This window comes from Canis aureus, chromosome 27 (genome assembly GCF_053574225.1).
Source record: "Canis aureus isolate CA01 chromosome 27, VMU_Caureus_v.1.0, whole genome shotgun sequence".
NCBI classification, from domain to species: Eukaryota; Metazoa; Chordata; class Mammalia; order Carnivora; family Canidae; genus Canis; species Canis aureus.
The window spans coordinates 42127504-42146357 of NC_135637.1; the positions used below are offsets into that span (position 1 = coordinate 42127504).

Below are 18854 nucleotides of genomic sequence, written 5' to 3' on the forward strand. Positions count from 1 at the left end.
AATAATGCATGATCATTTTCCTTACACTTAATTTTTAAAAAATTGCATATATGCACATTTATTAATAAATTAAAAATCCTATTTTTGTTTTATATAATGCAGTCACCACAAAATCTAAAATCATTTTTAATTTCTATAGTTTGTAATATGATTTATAGGAATTCAGACAAACATGATTTCAAAGAATGAGTCTATGAGGAAGAATACATATATTATTTGGACTTAGATTCCTAAAATCTTATTTGGTCAACAGATTAAGAGTTAAAAGGTATTTATTGAAGTAAAATCTAAATTTGCTCATTTTATATTATTAAAAAGGAAGTAAAAGGTCTAAAATCTCTAACTTTTTAGAGAAACATTCTTCATTCTAGAATGCTAGATTGACATTCTATTATTTCTCCATTATTTTGACTTTAATTATTTTAACAAATTAAACAAAACATCAATGTCTATCTTTCTTGGGAAAAATTATGTTTCTTATTTTGAAGTAATATCCAATATATAATTGTTATCTTAGCAATTACATGTTTTATTTTTTTAAAGATTTTATTTATTTATTCATGACAGACACAGAGAGAGAGAGAGAGAGAGAGGCAGGGACATAGGCAGAGGGAGAAGGAGGCTCCATGCAGAGAGCCTGACACAGGAGTCGATCCTGGGTCTCCAGGATCATGCCTTGGGCTGAAGTCAGAGCTAAACCACTAATCCACCCGGGCTGCCCAACGTTTTAATATATAATTGTCATTTTATCAAATGTATATTGGACATTGCTATAAAGAAAAGCAAATTCATTAACTTGTTACCACATTAAGTAAAGGATCAGAGAGTAATAAAAATTAAACGTATTTTTCTTTCAACACAAAACAAAACCAGAATAATTGTACATTTGATAATTTTCTCCCACCTTGGTGATCTTTTAAGAAAAATCAGGGCAAAACATTCAAAATACTTACAGTTATTGTGGCAAAAATTCAACATCATTCTGAATCGACTACTTGCTCTTTCCAACTCAATTTGCCCTCAATTAAACTCATGATATCCCTGCTAATTGTGGTCCTTTTAGTTTCTGTCTCAGTGAATAGCCCTGTTCTCAAGACGACTTATCCCAACTTTGCCTCCCTTTACTCCCCTCACTCCCTCCTGGTTTTTAATAAATCACACATCATATGTGTGTATATTTTAAATATAAAATATTTATTTTATTTTAATTACAAAAATATAAATAGACACACATAACTACCACTGTCTCCTGCTTAGACTATCCAAGGACCTGTATCTTGCCTGTGGGGTTAATATTCTCTACCAATCCTATGGGAATCCATTCTTCTCACTATATCTAGCGATCTGTATTAGAACAAATGGGATCACGTTGTCAGACTGTTCTTTTCACTCCTGCTCCTGCTTTTACAACTCCAATGGTTTCACTTACTAGTAAAACTAAAATGATCACTGTTAACCATCAACAAACCCAGGTCCCTGCCTACCTCCTCAGCTTCATTAGCATTTAATTTACACTGGCCTTCATTCAGACACCAAGTCATACCCTGCTTACTTCTGATCATGGGGCCTCACATGTTATTCCCTCCTTCTGGAATGAACTTGCCCCAACACTTTCCACAGCACTTGGCATATAGTAGCAATCCTATAAAAGTGTGTTGGATAAATACATAATTAAATAAATGAATACTGATGAAAGTGATTAGTAACTCAGATATACTACATAGGATCTAGCAGATATTCAATGAGTTATAAATTATAGAAAAAAAATATTCACTAGCAGAGATACAGTGATTCATAGACAACTTATTTTTCTGACTAGAACAATCATGATCATGTCCTAAACCAGGATAATCATAATGGCTCAGTTTAGAGGTAGAAGTTCATTTCTCGTGTTCTTAATTCCATATATATATTTTGAATCCATTAAAACTAAACAAAAAACTAAAAATGCATATCTGGCAATACATAACCCAAATGTTTTTTCTATAAAAGTATCAGCCTTTACTAAAGTGACTTTGACCCAAGGTCATTCCTTGTAAACATCTCCTGTAACCTTCCAATGTGAAAGAGAAGAAGGAATGGTGATAAAGTTTGATAAACCTATTCTGACATATGAGTTTTCTTTTCATTTATTTTAAGAGCATCTCTTCAAATAACTTTTTATATCAAACCTGTTCAAAACTATTTCCAAATCTCAAACCTGAAAGAATGTTCACAAAATACTTAAGAAATATATTTTAGAAGGGCCAGCAAAGATATTACCTTTCCTTCTACTTTTATATAATGAAGTTCTACAATAGAATTGTAGAATTGATCAGCATAATTTGCTAATATATTCCAATCAAGGTGTTGCCAGACTTCTGCATTATGAGAAGAAAGTCTTATTTTGAGATTCTTTGAAGTTAGAATATAATTTTCCCTTTGTGCATACTTTTGTGCAACATGTTTGTTTATTGTCTGTATTCCCTAAAAGGTAGTTTTTTTTTTTCTTTTTTTTTTTTTATTGGTGTTCAATTTACTAACATACAGAATAACACCCAGTGCCCGTCACCCATTCACTCCCACCCCCCGCCCTCCTGTGCATACTTTTGAAATTCACTTGCTCCTATATATCTTTCATTAAAGAATTATTTATTTATTTATTTATTTATTTATTTATTTATTTATTTATTATTTTAATTTATTTATTTAGACTTTTTTTTCCCCGTTAGAGCAATATGTCTTTGTAGTTTGGTATAGATTCAAAAAAAAAAAAAACTCCATTTAAAATATGGGTATAGGGGTCTTCCTCCTGACTGGTCTTTTGTGTGTTCTCAGATCTGCCAAAGCAAGATGTCTTCAGGAAATGCCAGAAGTGAGTCCCCTTGTCCCCAGCTGCAAAGTCAATGCCATTACACCAAATTGTCAGTTTCTGACTACAAAGGAAAATATGCTGTGTTCTTTCACTCTCTTGACTTCATCTTTCTGTGACCCATAGAGATCAGTGTTTTCAGTGACAGAGCAGAAGGATTTAAGAAACTCAACCATCCCGTCAGGTGGCTGGGTGGCTCAGTCAGTGAAGTGTCTACCTTCGGCTCAAGTCATGATCTCAAGGTCTTAGGATCGAGTCCCACATTGGGCTCCCTGCTTAGCAGGAAGTCTGTTTCTCCCTCAGTTTTTCCCTCTGCTCATGCTCTCTCTGTCTCTCTCTCAAAGAAATAAATAAAATCTCAAAAAAAATAAAAAATAAAAGAAGAAACTCAACTGCCAATTGATTGATGTTTCTGTAGATTCCTATTTCTGTTCACCTGGTATGGATCCACACACCCAAGAAACAAAGAGGACTGGGATCCATGAACACTCCCTTCCTATCACACCCCAAGCATACTATCGCTCAGGATTATGGAGTCTTAAGGCTGATGAAGGTACCTCGTGCATCTTTATCATTGAGGATAAAGGTATCTTTCAGCAGATCTCTGAAAACCTCCCTGGTGGCCACTCTGTGGATGAGACTCAGACTCGTTCAGTTTCCTGATAAGCATGAGGAAGTATGCCCAGTGGGCTACAAGCCTGGCTGTAATGCCTTCAAGCCTGCTGTCCAGAAGAGCAAAGGATATTTCTCTAAGCAGAAGTGAGCAGTGGCCCATGTTAGGGCCGGACTGCAGTGGGAGACCATGAAAAATCTCTTTTGTACTATTGTCATCTTCAAACACAATATTTCAGACTCAGTGCAAATGTGGTGTGGGACAGGACAGGCCTTTCCTGCAGGGGCCGAGGAAACCAGCTTTTCTTCCTCTGGAGAGAACCCCCTGAGTTGTGCTATGGGGCAGGCCAACTGATGTGCCCAGTAGTGGAGCATCACTGCTCATCTTTGTTTCTATTAAACTTGAGTGAAGGGAAAAAAATTAAAGAAAAAAAATATGGGGATACCTGGGTGGCCCAGCAGTTGAGCATCTGCCTTTAGCTCAGAGTGTGATCCTGGAGTCCCAGGATTGAGTCCCACATCGGGGTCCTTGCAAGGAGCCTGCCTCTCCCTCTGCCTGTGTCTCTGCCTCTCTCTCTCTCTCTCTCTCTCTCTCTCTCTCTCTCCCTCTGTGTCTCTCATGAATAAATAAATATTTTAAAAATAAGAAATAAAATATGGTATATGAATCACATAGGCATAAAATTCTGAATGAGATTCAGTTATTTCCAAAGCTTATTGAATATGATTTTCATAGTCTAAGTTATTGATTTTTTAAAAAATATATTATTATTTACCAAAACATGTCAGAAATCTTAAATTGCAATATTGCATATCACACTGTATTTTGCAAGGTCAACCAGAAGTACTAGTACTCGACATTTCCCTGTCTTGGGGGATGTTCTTGAACATCTTCTGTTTTCGAAGTGCTTTTGCATAAGTTTCTAGTTATTACTTTTTTTGAAAATTTATTTGAGAGACACACAGAGAGAGAGAGGATGCAGGGAGAGGCAGAGGGAGAGAATCTTCAAGAAGATTTTCTGTGGAGCCTGACACAGGGCTTGGTCCCATGACCCTAAGATCACAAAACTAAGAGTTGGACATTAAACCCACTGAAACACCCAGGTGCACCAGTCTCTAGTTATTCTTATTAACAATTCCATCATTAGCCAGTTGTTACTTCAAGTAATCTCCAGTGATGGGACAGGAGTAATAGAAAATGCAGAATTAAAGAGCTTCTTTGCAAGGCTGTTTGTAGGATGTCTCTTAATATCAGCATGAGCACCACACTTGGAAAACTCATGAAGACTTCAGTAAATAGAAGCTGATTTTTATATGGCCTGAATACATAAGTCAGTCTCTCTGTGTTTTTTTTTTTTTTTTTTAATGTCAGGGAATGAAGGAGTTAATATTATACAACAAACAGAAGTACATGATAATTTTCTTCAAACATGCTTGTGGAGATCTGCTCCCAAAATGCACATTTAAACTGGCTGAGAAAAGGGACTTCTGCTGTTGGGGTTGGTGGAGACGAATGTGGACTGCCTGTGCTGGCTCGGGTCCAGTGTCAGCAGTTTCCCAGGCAGTCATCCTGCTAGTGGTTATTGTGTGTGTTTTTCTTTATCCTGAGAATATATCTCACTTTACATATTTAAATAAACTCCCATGGAATTGATAATTTATCTAATGCTATTTGGCAAAGGTCCTAGTTTGAATTTAAATCTTGCAAATTTAGAGATTAAATTGAAAATGTTTTCAAACTTCATTATCATTGATAACGAAATTGGATGGCATCTCCTCTAAAGTGCTCATCTGATAATATAAAGAAACTTTAGAAGTATTGCAGTGTGTGTGCGCGCGCTCTGGGAATTTTTTTTCTTTTTCTCTAAAATGCTATCCTAATTCCTTTCTGCAATAATGAAATGGAAAGTCCAGTTAAGACTACCTTCTTAAAAAAAAAAAAAAAAAAAAAAAAAGATTACCTTCTTTTTTTTTTTTTTTTTTTTTTTTAAGATTACCTTCTTAATGTAGACCAAACTGTTAGAAATATGAAGTGACTGAAACCAAGAAGGTGCTTGTTGTACTTTCTAGAATTTAAGTTATTTAAAAGGAGGGAGAAAGATAACAAGAGTAGAATGAGTGCTATAGAGAGAGAAAGAGAATGAGAGAAAGATGGCAAAGAAGCAGGAAACAGAACAAATAGGAATGGAAGAAAGGGTTGTGGGAATTAGGGGGAAAATGCAAAGAAGAAAGTGATTAGAGAACCACCTCACATCTCACATGAGTGAAGAAAGAGTAGTAAGAAGGAACAAAAGGAAGTTCCCAAATACACAAAGGGACTAATCAAAATTGACACAATTGAAGGAGGTAGAGAAAATAAGAGAAATATGGAGAAGGTACAGATAACAAAATATGTACTGAGTTTCCCTATTATACCAGGGGCCATAATAAGTTTAGCTGAGAAATTCACAGGCTGGATAAGCAAAAAATCCTACAGAGAAGTATAGTACCCAGAAAGAAGTATGAAGAAGGCATATGGTCGTTCTAAGGAAGGTGAGGTCCATTGAAGATGGAGTAGGTTATTGCATGTGTGTGTGTAAATGTTTACAGGCAAAGGGAATCTAAATAGATACTGAATAATGATGAGAGTAAGTCTACCTTACTTTAACTTGAAAATGGTAATAATTGGGCAACCCGGGTGGCTCAGCGGTTTAGCGCCATCTTCAGCCCAGGGGGTGATCTTGGAGACCCGTTATCGAGTCCCATGTCAGGCTCCCTGCATGGAGCCTGCTTCTCCCTCTGCCTGTGTCTCTGCCTCTCTGTGTGTGTGTGTGTGTGTGTGTGTGTGTGTGTGTGTCTCGTGAATAAATAAATAAAATCTTTAAAAAAAAGAAAATGGTAATAATTATTATAACATACCAAAGCCCTTGTATTCATCACTGCCCATATGCTGGGATGCATATAAGCAATTCATATGCACAACTTCAGCGGATCCTACAAGCAAACTATTCAGGGCTGCATTACCTCTGTTTAACAGCTGGAGATCTGGGTCTTAGTGAGGTTGCATAACTCATCAAAATGCATACATTGATTGTGCCATACATTTGACTCCCAAGCCCATGCTTCAACCACCGTGCCACAGAGAACCTTCCATCTCCACGCGCCATCAATAGTATCATCTGTTCATCCTCCCGTGTTCCCCTTTGCTTCAACTGCATACACAATGTATAAAATATAACAGGTTTGAATCTAAGGCAGCTCGTCCCTCATTTTCCAAATCACTCAAAACTACCTCATTCTAAAAATCTTTCTGGACTCACTACAGCTGACACAGGCTTTGACACATTTCTACGAATGCCATCCTTTTAATGCCAGCCCTTCATGGCCTACAGTAAATTGATGTAGCTGTGTGATCCGTTTGTTCCTTGCACTGATGTTTCATATGAACGAGGCTGCAACATTCATGAGGCCAAAATTTGTACCTTATTGATATTTGCATCTCCAGAACGTAGCAAGAAGCTGGCACACCGGAGATGTTAATATATATATATATATATATATATATATATATATATATATATATATATGAGAGAGAAATATAAATATAAATATAAATATATATATATATATATTGAATAAATGGACAATAGGGATTAATCATGGCTCCATAATTCTCCAGGGTTCCATTAACCAGGGTCTATATTATGCAACTTTCATGAGTCCTGTAGAACTCTGTCCTAAAGCCATGGAATACAGTAGGTAAGACTGTGCCAGCCTGTGCCATGCTGCTTGAAGTACGATCAGGACTCTTAGATGTAGGGTGATCTGAACCAAGAGACCTTGATCTGAACCAAGAGACCTTGATATCTGTAAAGCTTCAATTTACTCATCTGGAAAACAGGAGCAATAATAGGATTTTTCTCATGGGGAATTTAGACAAGATTAAATAAATTGAATAGGAGAATATATACTTTGTGTAACATTCCTTTTTTTTTCTTTTTGGTCTACTGGAAATCTTGTCTTCCCAGAGGGTCTTTTTTCTATAGCACTGCCATCCTATTTTTTTTTAAAGATTTATTTATTTATTTATTTATTTATTTATTTATTTATTTATTTATGATAGACATAGAGAGAGAGAGAAAGAGAGAGAGAGAAGCAGGCTCCATGCCGGGAGCCCAACGTGGGACTCGATCCTGGATCTCCAGGATCGCACCCTGAGCCAAAGGCAGGCGCTAAACCGCTGAGCCACCCAGGGATCCCCTGTCATCCTATTTTAAAATACATATACATATACATATACATATATTATGTGCATTATGCATGAATATGCAACATGCGTAGAGTGTGCAGTATGGATACAGAGTCTGGCACTGCAAGTGCCGGAAATCACTTAGCGGCAATTATTAGAAATCTGATGTGCAAAAAAATTTTAAAGATTTACAAAATAAGTAAAAAAAAAGAAATTTGATGTGCACATATTAGATGTTGCATATGCTCACTCTACCTGAATAGATGAATGGATGAATGAAAATAATGATCGGAATTCATTATTAATATTTCTTTTAAACACTGTGTTCTCTTCCCTGTGGGGATATCATCAAAGTGCATCCTGTGCCCAGCAGACCAACGGTGGCCCAATCATGGACACATCCAGTGTGGACGATGGAGCTAGCATGGACTTGTTCACACATGATCTCACACTCCGTCTGAAGAGCTCTCATCAGTATTCCAACTGCTCAACAGAGACACTTAATAAACTCAGAGTAGCTGGACAGTTGTCACTGAACTGTCTAATTGAGTGGCCCTGAGGGGCAGTATAGGGTCTTACATGAGCAGGAAAGATTAGCAGCATGAGCTGGGCTACTGATACGGGAATAAACAACCCCGTGTGATCTGCCAATGTTGTGAACAAATGCCCAGAAGGGCGGCTGATAATTAGAGAAAAGAAAGGGAGGAAGTGTACGAAAGGAAGGATGGGTTCAGTTTGAGTTTTCCACAGACTTTTCTAAATGACACACTATGATGGGATAAATGCCAGCTGAATCTTTAAGAAATCTTTAAAATTTGTTAAAATTACACACACGTGCACACACACACACAGAGCTTACCTAATCTGCTTACCCAACAGAATGAAAGAAAAAAAAAAAAAGTAGCTACATGCAGCATCTCCCTCCCAGGGGTATTTATTGATTGTTTTTGTCTCTGTGTCAATGTTGAGCAATGCCATATAAATCAAACTCTCACTAAGTATGCTTCTGAACTGCTGTTTGAACTCCAGCTGCTATTCTCAACCTCAGCAACGTGCCCTATGTTGGTAAAAGAGATATTTCATCACCTATTTTTCTTCTAATTTCAATGCTTACTTATTCCAATCACTACTAATTGGGTCATTCGGTCGAGGGATGAGGAAAACAAAGTAAATGAGACATTGTCTTCAGCAATTTATAATCTCAACATAAAACACACGTTGTATGATGTGTTGGACTATAAAGGGGAAGAGAGGTATTATTTTTCTCAGCTTGATTGAGTATAATTGACAAAAATTGTACATATTTAAGGCAAACAGTGCGATGTCTGGACACTTACGTGTTGCAAAGTGATTACCATAATCAACCAAATTAACACATCCATCATCCTGCACAGTGATCTTACTTACATATTTATGTATTTACTTGGCTGTGTATTTATGTATCGATGCATGTGTCTATTTATTTCGCTGTGCTGAGACCCTTCAATACCTACTTTCTCAGCAAATTTCACACACACACTACGGTGTTAGTAACTATCCCCTGAACTTATTCTTCTGTAACTGGATGTATATACCCTCTGACTAACCTCTCCTCGTTTAATTTTGATTGAGTGTCATCAGTAATCGCATCACAGAATAATGAACAAGTTAGCATGATGGAACACACAGAATTTGAATAAAATCTGGAAGGGAAGACTAGATTCTGAGGTCCTAATAAGACAGCCCAGTGGATGGTTGGTTGTTGCACATGGAGCTGAGGCACCAGGTCTGGTTTGGGCTTTGTCGCCTGCTAGTTACACCTCACTAGGAGGGCAAGTTCACCTCTCCCTGGTGCTTCAGACTCCTGACCCATGGTGGGGTGTAAGGGCAGAGAAATGATCTATGGTGGTTTATATCTTCTCCACCCTGGGGGCATCTTCTAAAAATCAAATTAATAAAATGTATATGGAGACTTGGTTAGCAAATGCTAAATAAATGTTAGCAGTTATCATGAAGAGAGGCTGTTTACACATAAAACAAATATCGATACGATTCCTGATGTCAAAGAACTTGTTGAACAAAGCAGGAACGATGTGTAGACAGTATATAGGGACACCACCGAATTGTGTCTGAGGACGCCCTGAATACAGTCAACTGCAAAAACATGAGCATTACAAACAATCGAGAAATAGCTCCCAAGTGTCTCTGTCTCTGTCTGTCTGTCTCTCCTCCTCTCACACACACATTGAAACAAACACAGAGACAGAAGACGTGGTCAGCTGGAGGCCCATGAAGGGGACGAGCTTATAAATGAGCCCAGGCTAGATAACGATCGCAAACGAGCATATGTTGTTTCGTTACCTTCAGAGATTTTAACGCCTACTATCTCCTAAATGAGATCATTAAACAGCATGCACCATCCCTGGTGTTGTGCAGAGATTCATCTGGAAACCAAACCCCCAACTCGCTGTTTTACACAGCTTTCTGAAATTACCTATGTTCCTCAAGTTCCTTAACCTGAAAACTAAAAACTAAAAACTAAAAACTAAAAACTAAAAAAAAAAAAAAAAAAAAAAAAAAAAACAAACACTAAAATAAATAAATAAATAAATAAATAAATAAATAAATAAATAAATACAAAACAAAAACTAAAAACTAACTAAAAAAAAAAATTTAAAAATCTGTCCTGCATGGAGTTTCTTACAATATCTATGCCAAATTCCTCAGCAACTTTTCCATTTATACTCTCCCAAAACACAGACATTGCACATGATTCTGATGTTCTATAGATCACGTTGTATATTGATTATCACTGTCATTATTATACTTGGATGAAGAGATGCCTTTGGTTTTGTTTAAAGATCATTCATTCATTCATTCATTCAACAGAAAGAGTGAGCAGGAGGGTGGGAGGAGCAGGGGGAGAGGGAGAGGCAGACTCCCCGCGGAGCAAAGAGCCCCATGCAGGACTTGATCCCGGGACCCTGAGATCATGACCTAAGCCAAAGGCAGATGTTTCACCGCCTGAGCCCCCCAGGCACCCCGAGACTGCCTTTTTTTGATCCCTTACTGTCTTTTCTAGAGTTGATATGCAATAAAATGTTAACTAAATAAGTGAATCTGTATAGGTGGGCACAGTCAGAGTGACAGTATGTGCAGAGGGTGTTGGGGGAGATGGAGCAGAAGTTGGATAGACAATGACTGCACTGCAAACAATACCAACATTCATTTATTTAAAAAATAGGCCTCCTTATGGAAAAATAAACAAGAGGAGGAAAATGTCAAAATCGCAGTAAAGTAAGAGGGGGGATACTCACCGGGAAGGCCGAGGAGCCTGGTATGCAATCAGAAAAAGTCAGTACAAAGAACCTCCGAGAAAAACAAAGTTGTAAGGATGGTGGATCAATAGTGCTGCTTGCTGAAATGCTAGAAAATTACAGGATTTGTCCAAGGAGGTGGTCATTGGAAGCTTTAGAGTGTACAGTTTTAGTAGAGTTGTGAGAAAAAGCAAATTGCAGAGCTTAAGGGAATTGGTGGAGAAGTGGTGGTAACGGGGACAGAGATTCCCAGGAAAAGACCCAGCTGAGAAAAGCCACTCCACCACGAGCTGCGTGAGTCACTGATGACCCGGAGCCGGGCAAGACCACAATGACATTTTTTGCTCAATTTCAAATGTCTATTAAGGATATTTAAAATGAGCTCTGCCTTTCAGGCAATCAGGGTATGAGTATTTTATTTTTCAGCGGGATCGAGGTTTTCAGGTTGTCAGAATCACAGAGGTAAGCATTGGCCTTGCAGTTACCATTGCTTTCATTTGCATTGTTTGGAAGGCGAGTTAGACCTTTCCCCTTCTTTTTCCCCCAATATCCACAGGACACATGGGGGCATCTGCAGTACCAGGGCTGAGCTATTCCAAGTTATCTTGCAAATAATGTGTGTGTATGTATTGGAGAGAGGGAGAGCTAGAGAGAGCGAGAGAGAGCACTCAGGTGAGCAGAAAGAGAATCTTCTAAGTATAATTATTGGGCTTCTGTTTATCAGGGCTCCTTTTTTCTGGCTCCTTAGCCCTCTGGCCTTCCAGAATATACACATGGGCTTCAAGTGAGCCGATTACTAGAGTCTACAAAAGCCCCACAAGTAATCCTTCCAGGCACAAGGTCAGAGCTTAGACTCTCTATCTGAACTTGCTCACCAAAACCTTGTTGCTGAAGCAAACAATGCAAAAAGGTGTGTTTCCAACTTTTACTGTAAGACAACATCCCAGGGTGGAAGGGGCGGTGGTGTTTAACAAGGACCCACAGGATAACTCGTCATCAACAAACAGACAAGAAATGCACGTGTGGGTCTAAGCAAAAAGGAGGACACAGCTAAGCTTTCATCCCAGAATGGGAAGAGATGCTGCCAGATGGAATAACTGACAGGGACAGATGAGAAAGATGCTTGCAACATATTAAGATCAAAACTTGCGTAACGATGCATGCTCTGGTTTTAGTTTTGTCTAAAATGTGTATCATCTATATACAGGGGTGTGTGTGTGTGTGTGTGTGTGTGTGTGTGCAGACACACATGAACTGGCTGTTTCTCTCAATGAACGTTGCCTTAAGAAATCATATTTAGGGGCCGCCTGGGAGGCTCCATCGGTAAAGTGAATGCCTTCAGCTCAGGTCGTGATCTCAGGGTCCTGGGATCAAGTCCCCACATCGGGCTCCCTGCTCAGCACGGCCTCTGCTTCTCCCTCTCCCTCTGCCCCTCCCCTGCTCGTACACTCATGTGCTCTCTCTTTTTTAAGAAATCAATAAAATATATATATTTAAAAAAAAGAAATCATATTTAAATGAAGGATGAAGATGTTTCACAGACAACATAGCTCATCCGAAATGACTTAGTGTTCAGCAATCATCTTTAGTTTAATTTGATTATAACTGAGAGACCCTCAAGAGAAACTGTTGCACAGTACTCTGTCCAGAGAAGGAGAATGTCAGGAAGAAGATAACGTACAAAAATAAATAAATAAATAAATAAATACACAAACAAATAAATAAAAATAAAAGAAGATAATGTGCATTACACTTAGAAATAGCATACTCAAAAAAAAAAGAAGGAAGGAAGGAAGGAAGGAAGGAAGGAAGGAAGGAAGGAAGGAAAGAAAGAAAGAAAAAGAAAGAAAGAAAAAAAGAAAGAAAGAAAGAAAGAAAGAAAGAAAGAAAGAAAGAAAGAAAGAGAAAGAAAGAAAGAGCATACTCAGAGGCTATGGATTTTTGAGAGATTTCTGGCAAGATCCTGGGGAGACAGTGACAGTCCTGCCACAGCCTGTGGGTTGGGGTAGGGAGAGAGCTGCAGCAGGGCCCTCCTCAGGGTCTGGAAAAGTCTGGGAATGGGAGCCTTTGAGACCATCCCTCCACTCTGGCACAGCTGTTCCGTGTGCTGAACCAACGCTCTTCTCCAGGAGGCACCTCAAGTGGGGACCCAGCTTGCTGGGAAACCCAAGAGTTTCAGCTCATGTGATAGCGAGAATCTGCTTATCATTCTCTTATCACCATTGTGATCAATAGGCCATTCTTTTAGTTAGCCTACATAGCATAAGCCAATGAAACTCTACTTCATGAGCCCTGGATGCGCTGATTAAAATCGGAGCGGTTCCAGGCTTGGCCTCAGACCTCTGATGGTCACACTTCTACCTGACTGGCATGCAGATCCCTTCACTGGCCTTCCACAGATCGCCTAACAGCAAGCATGGAAATGAGCCTGGAAATGGTCCTCAAACTTCACTCAGTTTCTCTCCAAGGAGAGAAGACAGTCATTAATGCTTCTCCGAAAGGGACACCCGGGTGGCTCAGTGGTTGAGCGTCTGCCTTCGGCTCAGGGCATGATCCGGGGTCCTGGGATCCAGTCTCACATCGGGCTCCCCGCAGGGAGCCTGCTTCTCCCTCTGCCTGTGTCTCTGCTTCTCTCTCTGTGTCTCTCATGAATAAATAAGTAAAAGCTTAAAAACAAAACTCAGAAGGAAGTGTCATTTAACCAAGTCTTCAAGGTGTCTGGTGAATTTGGAGAGACACTAGAAAAGAGCGTACCTGCAAGCACACGGACACAAAGTATTTATTTATAAATAATTATGTAAAAATAAATACATAAATACATAAATATATAGACAAACAAATAAATAAATATGTAGGTTTATAAAAAAGAAGTATGATTATTTATAAGTGATGAGAAGTAATAATAGCAATTAAAGACCAACGGTTGAACACTAGCCATATACCAGATGCTACGCTAAACTTTATATCTGAGTTCCAAGACTCAGTGTTATTAATAAGGAAACAGGCTCAGGAAGTGCCGTGACTTGATGGGCATTTGACCAAGGCCCCTTCTTGTGGCTGCTATGGCCGTGCACCACATGGCAGTCCCCCCACAGCACAGGCATGTGCTCGTTATATAATAGCTCGAGGGCAAGGCAGGTTGTTGGCTTCCAGGCCAAAAGCTTGAGCAGCCAGCTAGAACTCTTGCTTTAATAAACTCAAACTGGCTTTCTGAGTGTGCTCACACTTAGTGACTCTCTCCTTCTCCTGTAGACAGACAGACACAGAGGCATACACACCCCACTGGTATACACACCTTCTTTTTTTATTTATTTATCTATTTTATGATAGTCACAGAGAGAGAGAGAGAGAGAGAGGCAGAGACACAGGCAGAGGGAGAAGCAGGCTCCATGCACCGGGAGCCCGACGTGGGATTCGATCCCGGGTCTCCAGGATCACGCCCTGGGTCAAAGGCAGGCGCCAAACCACTGCGCCACCCAGGGATCCCGTACACACACCTTCTAAGACTCCTCTAACACTTTGGCTCAAACTTAGTCATCATGTTGCAGTATATAGTTTGTTTTTCTTTTTCCTTTTTTTTTAAGATTTTATTTATTTATTCATGACAGACACAGAAAGAGACAGAGAGGCAGAGACAGGCAGAGGGAGAAGCAGGCTCCATGCAGGGAGCCCGACGTGGGACTCGATCCCAGGGTCTCCAGGATCACACCCCGGACCAAAGACGGCACCAAACTGCTGGGCCATCAGGGCTGCCCTAGTTTGTTTTTCAAACAAACTTTTTTTTTCCTATCTGATTATGGCAGTGATATATATTTAATATGGATAATTTGAAAATGCAGAGGAAATCATAAAACATAAAATGAAACATGTCCGTTATCCATATGTCATTTTCTCATTCCTGCTCTCTCTCTCTCTCTCTCTCTCTCTCTCTCTCGTTCAGGATTCATTCACTCATGAATTCAAAATCAAAACAAAATAAACAAACCTTGCGCACAACTTGGCTTATTTACTTCCCTATGAATAGCCTGTTAGAACAAGAGACATCTTTTATAGGTCTTTTTCCCCACACCACACACTACTAGCAGATGGTCCTGCTTCTTCTGCTTCTCAGTGGCACCTCGACCCCCATAATCAATGTGGGAACAGGGCACATGTTCCCATTCCAATAAACTTGTTAGGACTGGTAATGCATTAAATTGCAAGCCAAAGTATCAATTCCAATGCTGTCTATGGGTAGAAAGAGGCCATTAACAGAAAACATATTGTGTTCTTTTATTTTCTATCAGCTAAATTCTTACTTTTAACATTTAACATGATGCAATCAATCTCTCTGACTCTATTAATGCTAGCTTAGATTTAGTCACCAAACGAATGAAGGGTCCATTACGGAATAGACTATCTATTAATTCTGTTACTGAATCGAAAAACTTACCCCAGCAATTTGAGTGAAAAGTATGAAAAGACTCAAGACTTACCCAAAGTTTTCAAGTGAAAACAAATTGTTAGCAAAGTATTTTAAATGATAATTATACATCCTATTTTTCTTAGAAGCAGTTCTGCACATTTGGCTAAAACTAGAATATTTTATTTCAGGATAACTCCCTTATACCTAAAAAGAAAAAAAAAAAAGCATAGGAAAAGCATAGGAAAGTTTTCTTAACTAAAAGTGTAGAAGAATCTTATTATTTCATATTAAAAACAAAACAAAACAAAACAAAGCTAGGCCTTTATCCTAATAGACTGCTATCCTAAAAGCCTTAGGGTAGCATTATTTTTTTTCTTTATTTTTCTCTATTTGAAGCTCCTAACTGTGTACACAATCAGTTGTCAACTACCATAATGGGCTAACCCAACCAGCAGGTTATCTCTGGCAAAGTATTCTTTTCACTTTTGGCTTTTTCTCACAGGTTTCTATGATGTCTATGGCATCATCATTGTCTTCCTTCCATCGAACCTGATATACCTGCATCCCCAAGCATTTGGATTAAAAACAAATTGCTTCGAGCAATTCTGATTACAATCCCAGTTTAGTGCTTTTTGTGTGCTAGCCGGACATTTCTGAGTTCTGATCTATCCCTTCATAGTATGGGCTCCCAATTGCATATGGGATTAAAAACAGCAACTGTAATAATGATTTTCAGCCACAAATAACTGAACAACTGGAGAGAAGTGATGGCACAGAGTCTCAAATTATGGAAGGTCAGAGAAAAATAAAGACCTGGGGGAGGGCAGGAGTCCCTAAAAAACAGAACATGACCTTAGCGCTCGGACACAGTGCAGGAGGCACATATGGAAGGGATGCTGGAAATCACAACACAGAAGTTATGTTTCTAGGGCCCAGCTCCATCCCCTCCATCTCCCTGAATGAGTCATCTTACACAGGCCTGTGGCAGGTGTGAAGCTGCCTCCTGCTTCAGAAAGTAGACTAGAGGGTGGCTAGCAGTTACCCGATCTTATTTTGGAGGTTACGTGAGCACATTTAGAAAGAGCAAGGGCGATAATGAGCTTATTAAGGAAACCAATCTATAGCATTCCAGGTTAAACCAGGAGTCATTCCTCTGATACCCTGAATTACATTGCTAAAAAGTACAGGGCCACGTCTAATGGGAGCAAGGACAGCGAACTCTCCCCCACACAGTGTGAACATAAATATGAATGAAAATAGAATGCCTTGTGATATAAAGAACTATCAATACAGATTTGTCATCTATTCCTGGAGCAAACCATTTTTTTTTTAAATCCTTTTAATAGAAAGTCATGCGCTTCTAAGTTTCATTGATTTTTATTTTTGCTTCAAGGTAGCAGTTACCCTCTTTATTTATTAGGTTATTTATTTATTTATTTATTTATTTATTTATTTATTTATTTATATTTATTTATTTATTTTTGCGGTGGAGATTCGCAATCGCCAGGAACAGCAGTGATACAAACATTGCGTTCAGACACACTTACAGGAGGCAATGCACTAACGAGCAAAACTTTTCTAGGAATTAGGCTATTGACTGTATGAAAATAGTCGCTGCCGCAAATTACTCTGCAAGTCTCAACAGAGACTCCTCTAGCTATGGAGGACCAAGGATATACTAATATGGGTGCAATTTGATTATTGTTTGGGAGAAAAATCAATTCATCTGTCTCCAGACCATTCAAGCTAGCCAAGCAAAACATACAAAATAATATCAACCCCGTTCTTTGCCGCCACGGAGTGCAACCAGATAACAGGGCAACAAGGGTGAAGAAGTGGCCGCTTGCCTGTGGCTGTGGATTCTGAATGCTGAACAAATGTTGGGTAAAAACAATGGAAAGAAAACTAAAACAAAACTCAGTTTTCTGCAGTGGAAACATTTGTCCATTTCTTCCTTCTATTAAACATTATATGTATATATAATATTATATAATACATAATATAATATATATAATGATATATATCATTATGTGATATTCAAAGACAGATCCCTCTAATATTCAAATATCTGGAACAGGAACATTCAGGACCCTGCAGACAGAATGTGTTAAATGACCCATTATGATCTTGCTGACTAACATATCGATCTAAAGGGACCAATTCACTGTTAGGAAATAACTTACAAACCCTAATGTCAAATCTCTTAGCATTTTTTTTTTTTTTTACTCTTTCCAAATAAAAGTGTGCTGGGTGAAATAACACGATACACAGTTAAAAAAGAGATGAGAGAAATCACCTAAAGCATTTACATTTGACCTTTTTGGAGATCGCTTCTCATACGACATTATGGTATATTTTATATTCTTAAACTTTATCTGAGACCGTTGCTTGTATCTATTCAAGGGTTAATAAACGGAATTTAATGTTGTTGGGTTTTTTTTCCGTAGCAATTACACACACTTGATCAGCGATAATGAGTAAATGTTCAATGAGAGACCTTGCACTGGTATTTTCTACTGAACCACAATCTTTATTAAGAAGCAAGGTGCATCGGACGCCAATTCTGTAGGATTATTTTGATTAAGGTAAATCATTGCACACAGCTACTAACCTTTCAAAATGAACTACAAATTAGCATCATTTATTTCTGTCTTGTGCTTCATTTTGCATTTAATAATAGAAACCCTGGGTAGGTGTCAGTGTCAGACCAAAAGTAGACTTACCATCATCATACTGGCCGAAGCAGAGGGCGAAGAGCGCTCCGAGGATAATCCCTGAAGCTAGCCATTTCCAGAGATAACACTGTTGTAACATCTTCTGTCCAATTCCACTTGAGGCTGATCTGAAATAACAGGAGGGAGAAGGAAACATGTGACAAGTCCTGTGATAGGTAAACACAACGGTCGCAGCACAGAGAAGCCTGTGAAGGTAATGACCTGCGCCACGCTACGTACTCGCGAAGTCACACACCTGTTTAGCGCCCTGCAACTCTTTACCCACATAAACTCGCAGACAAATGATCCCTAAAGAAAGAAATATTTTCTGTTGCTTACTCCGTAAGCAAGGAAGTTGAGAACCTAACATACTGAGGATACCAGAACCACACCCTTTTCAAAACTGAGACCCTGTGAGTGCATCACACGTTGAACAGTTTAAGTTGCTAACATTTATGCTGTCTACAGCATAGTTCAATGATAAAGTGTGCATTTGTATTATTTTTACAAGTTTATTTATGTATTTATTTGAGAAGGTGCACAGGTAGCTGAAAGGGCAGGGAGAGAGGATCTCAAGCAGACCCCCACCACGCTGAGCGTGGAGCCGGAGGCCGGGCTCGATGACATAACCCCGAGACCATGACCTGAGCTGAAACCCACTGCCTGAGCCACTCGGGCACCCCCAGGGTATGTTGTTCTATGACAAATTATGCTGGTGAGCTACATTTAGTATCTACATGAAAATCTC

At 38.9% G+C, this 18854-nt stretch overlaps 1 protein-coding gene and 1 pseudogene across 2 annotated transcripts in view; one reads left to right on the plus strand and one right to left on the minus strand.

Annotated features, from left to right (window-relative positions):
* The window catches only part of PCDH15 (protocadherin related 15), an 869139-nt gene that overhangs the window by 715575 nt on the left and 134710 nt on the right, over nucleotides 1-18854 (minus strand). For both annotated transcript variants that reach the window (XM_077874888.1, XM_077874887.1), the window contains exon 2: nucleotides 18116-18234. In XM_077874888.1, coding sequence (XP_077731014.1) covers nucleotides 18116-18206 — 91 coding nt within the window. In that variant the 5' untranslated portion in view covers nucleotides 18207-18234. The remainder of the gene's footprint in view (nucleotides 1-18115; nucleotides 18235-18854) is intronic.
* Nucleotides 2833-3614, plus strand: LOC144299614 (peroxiredoxin-1 pseudogene; annotated as a pseudogene).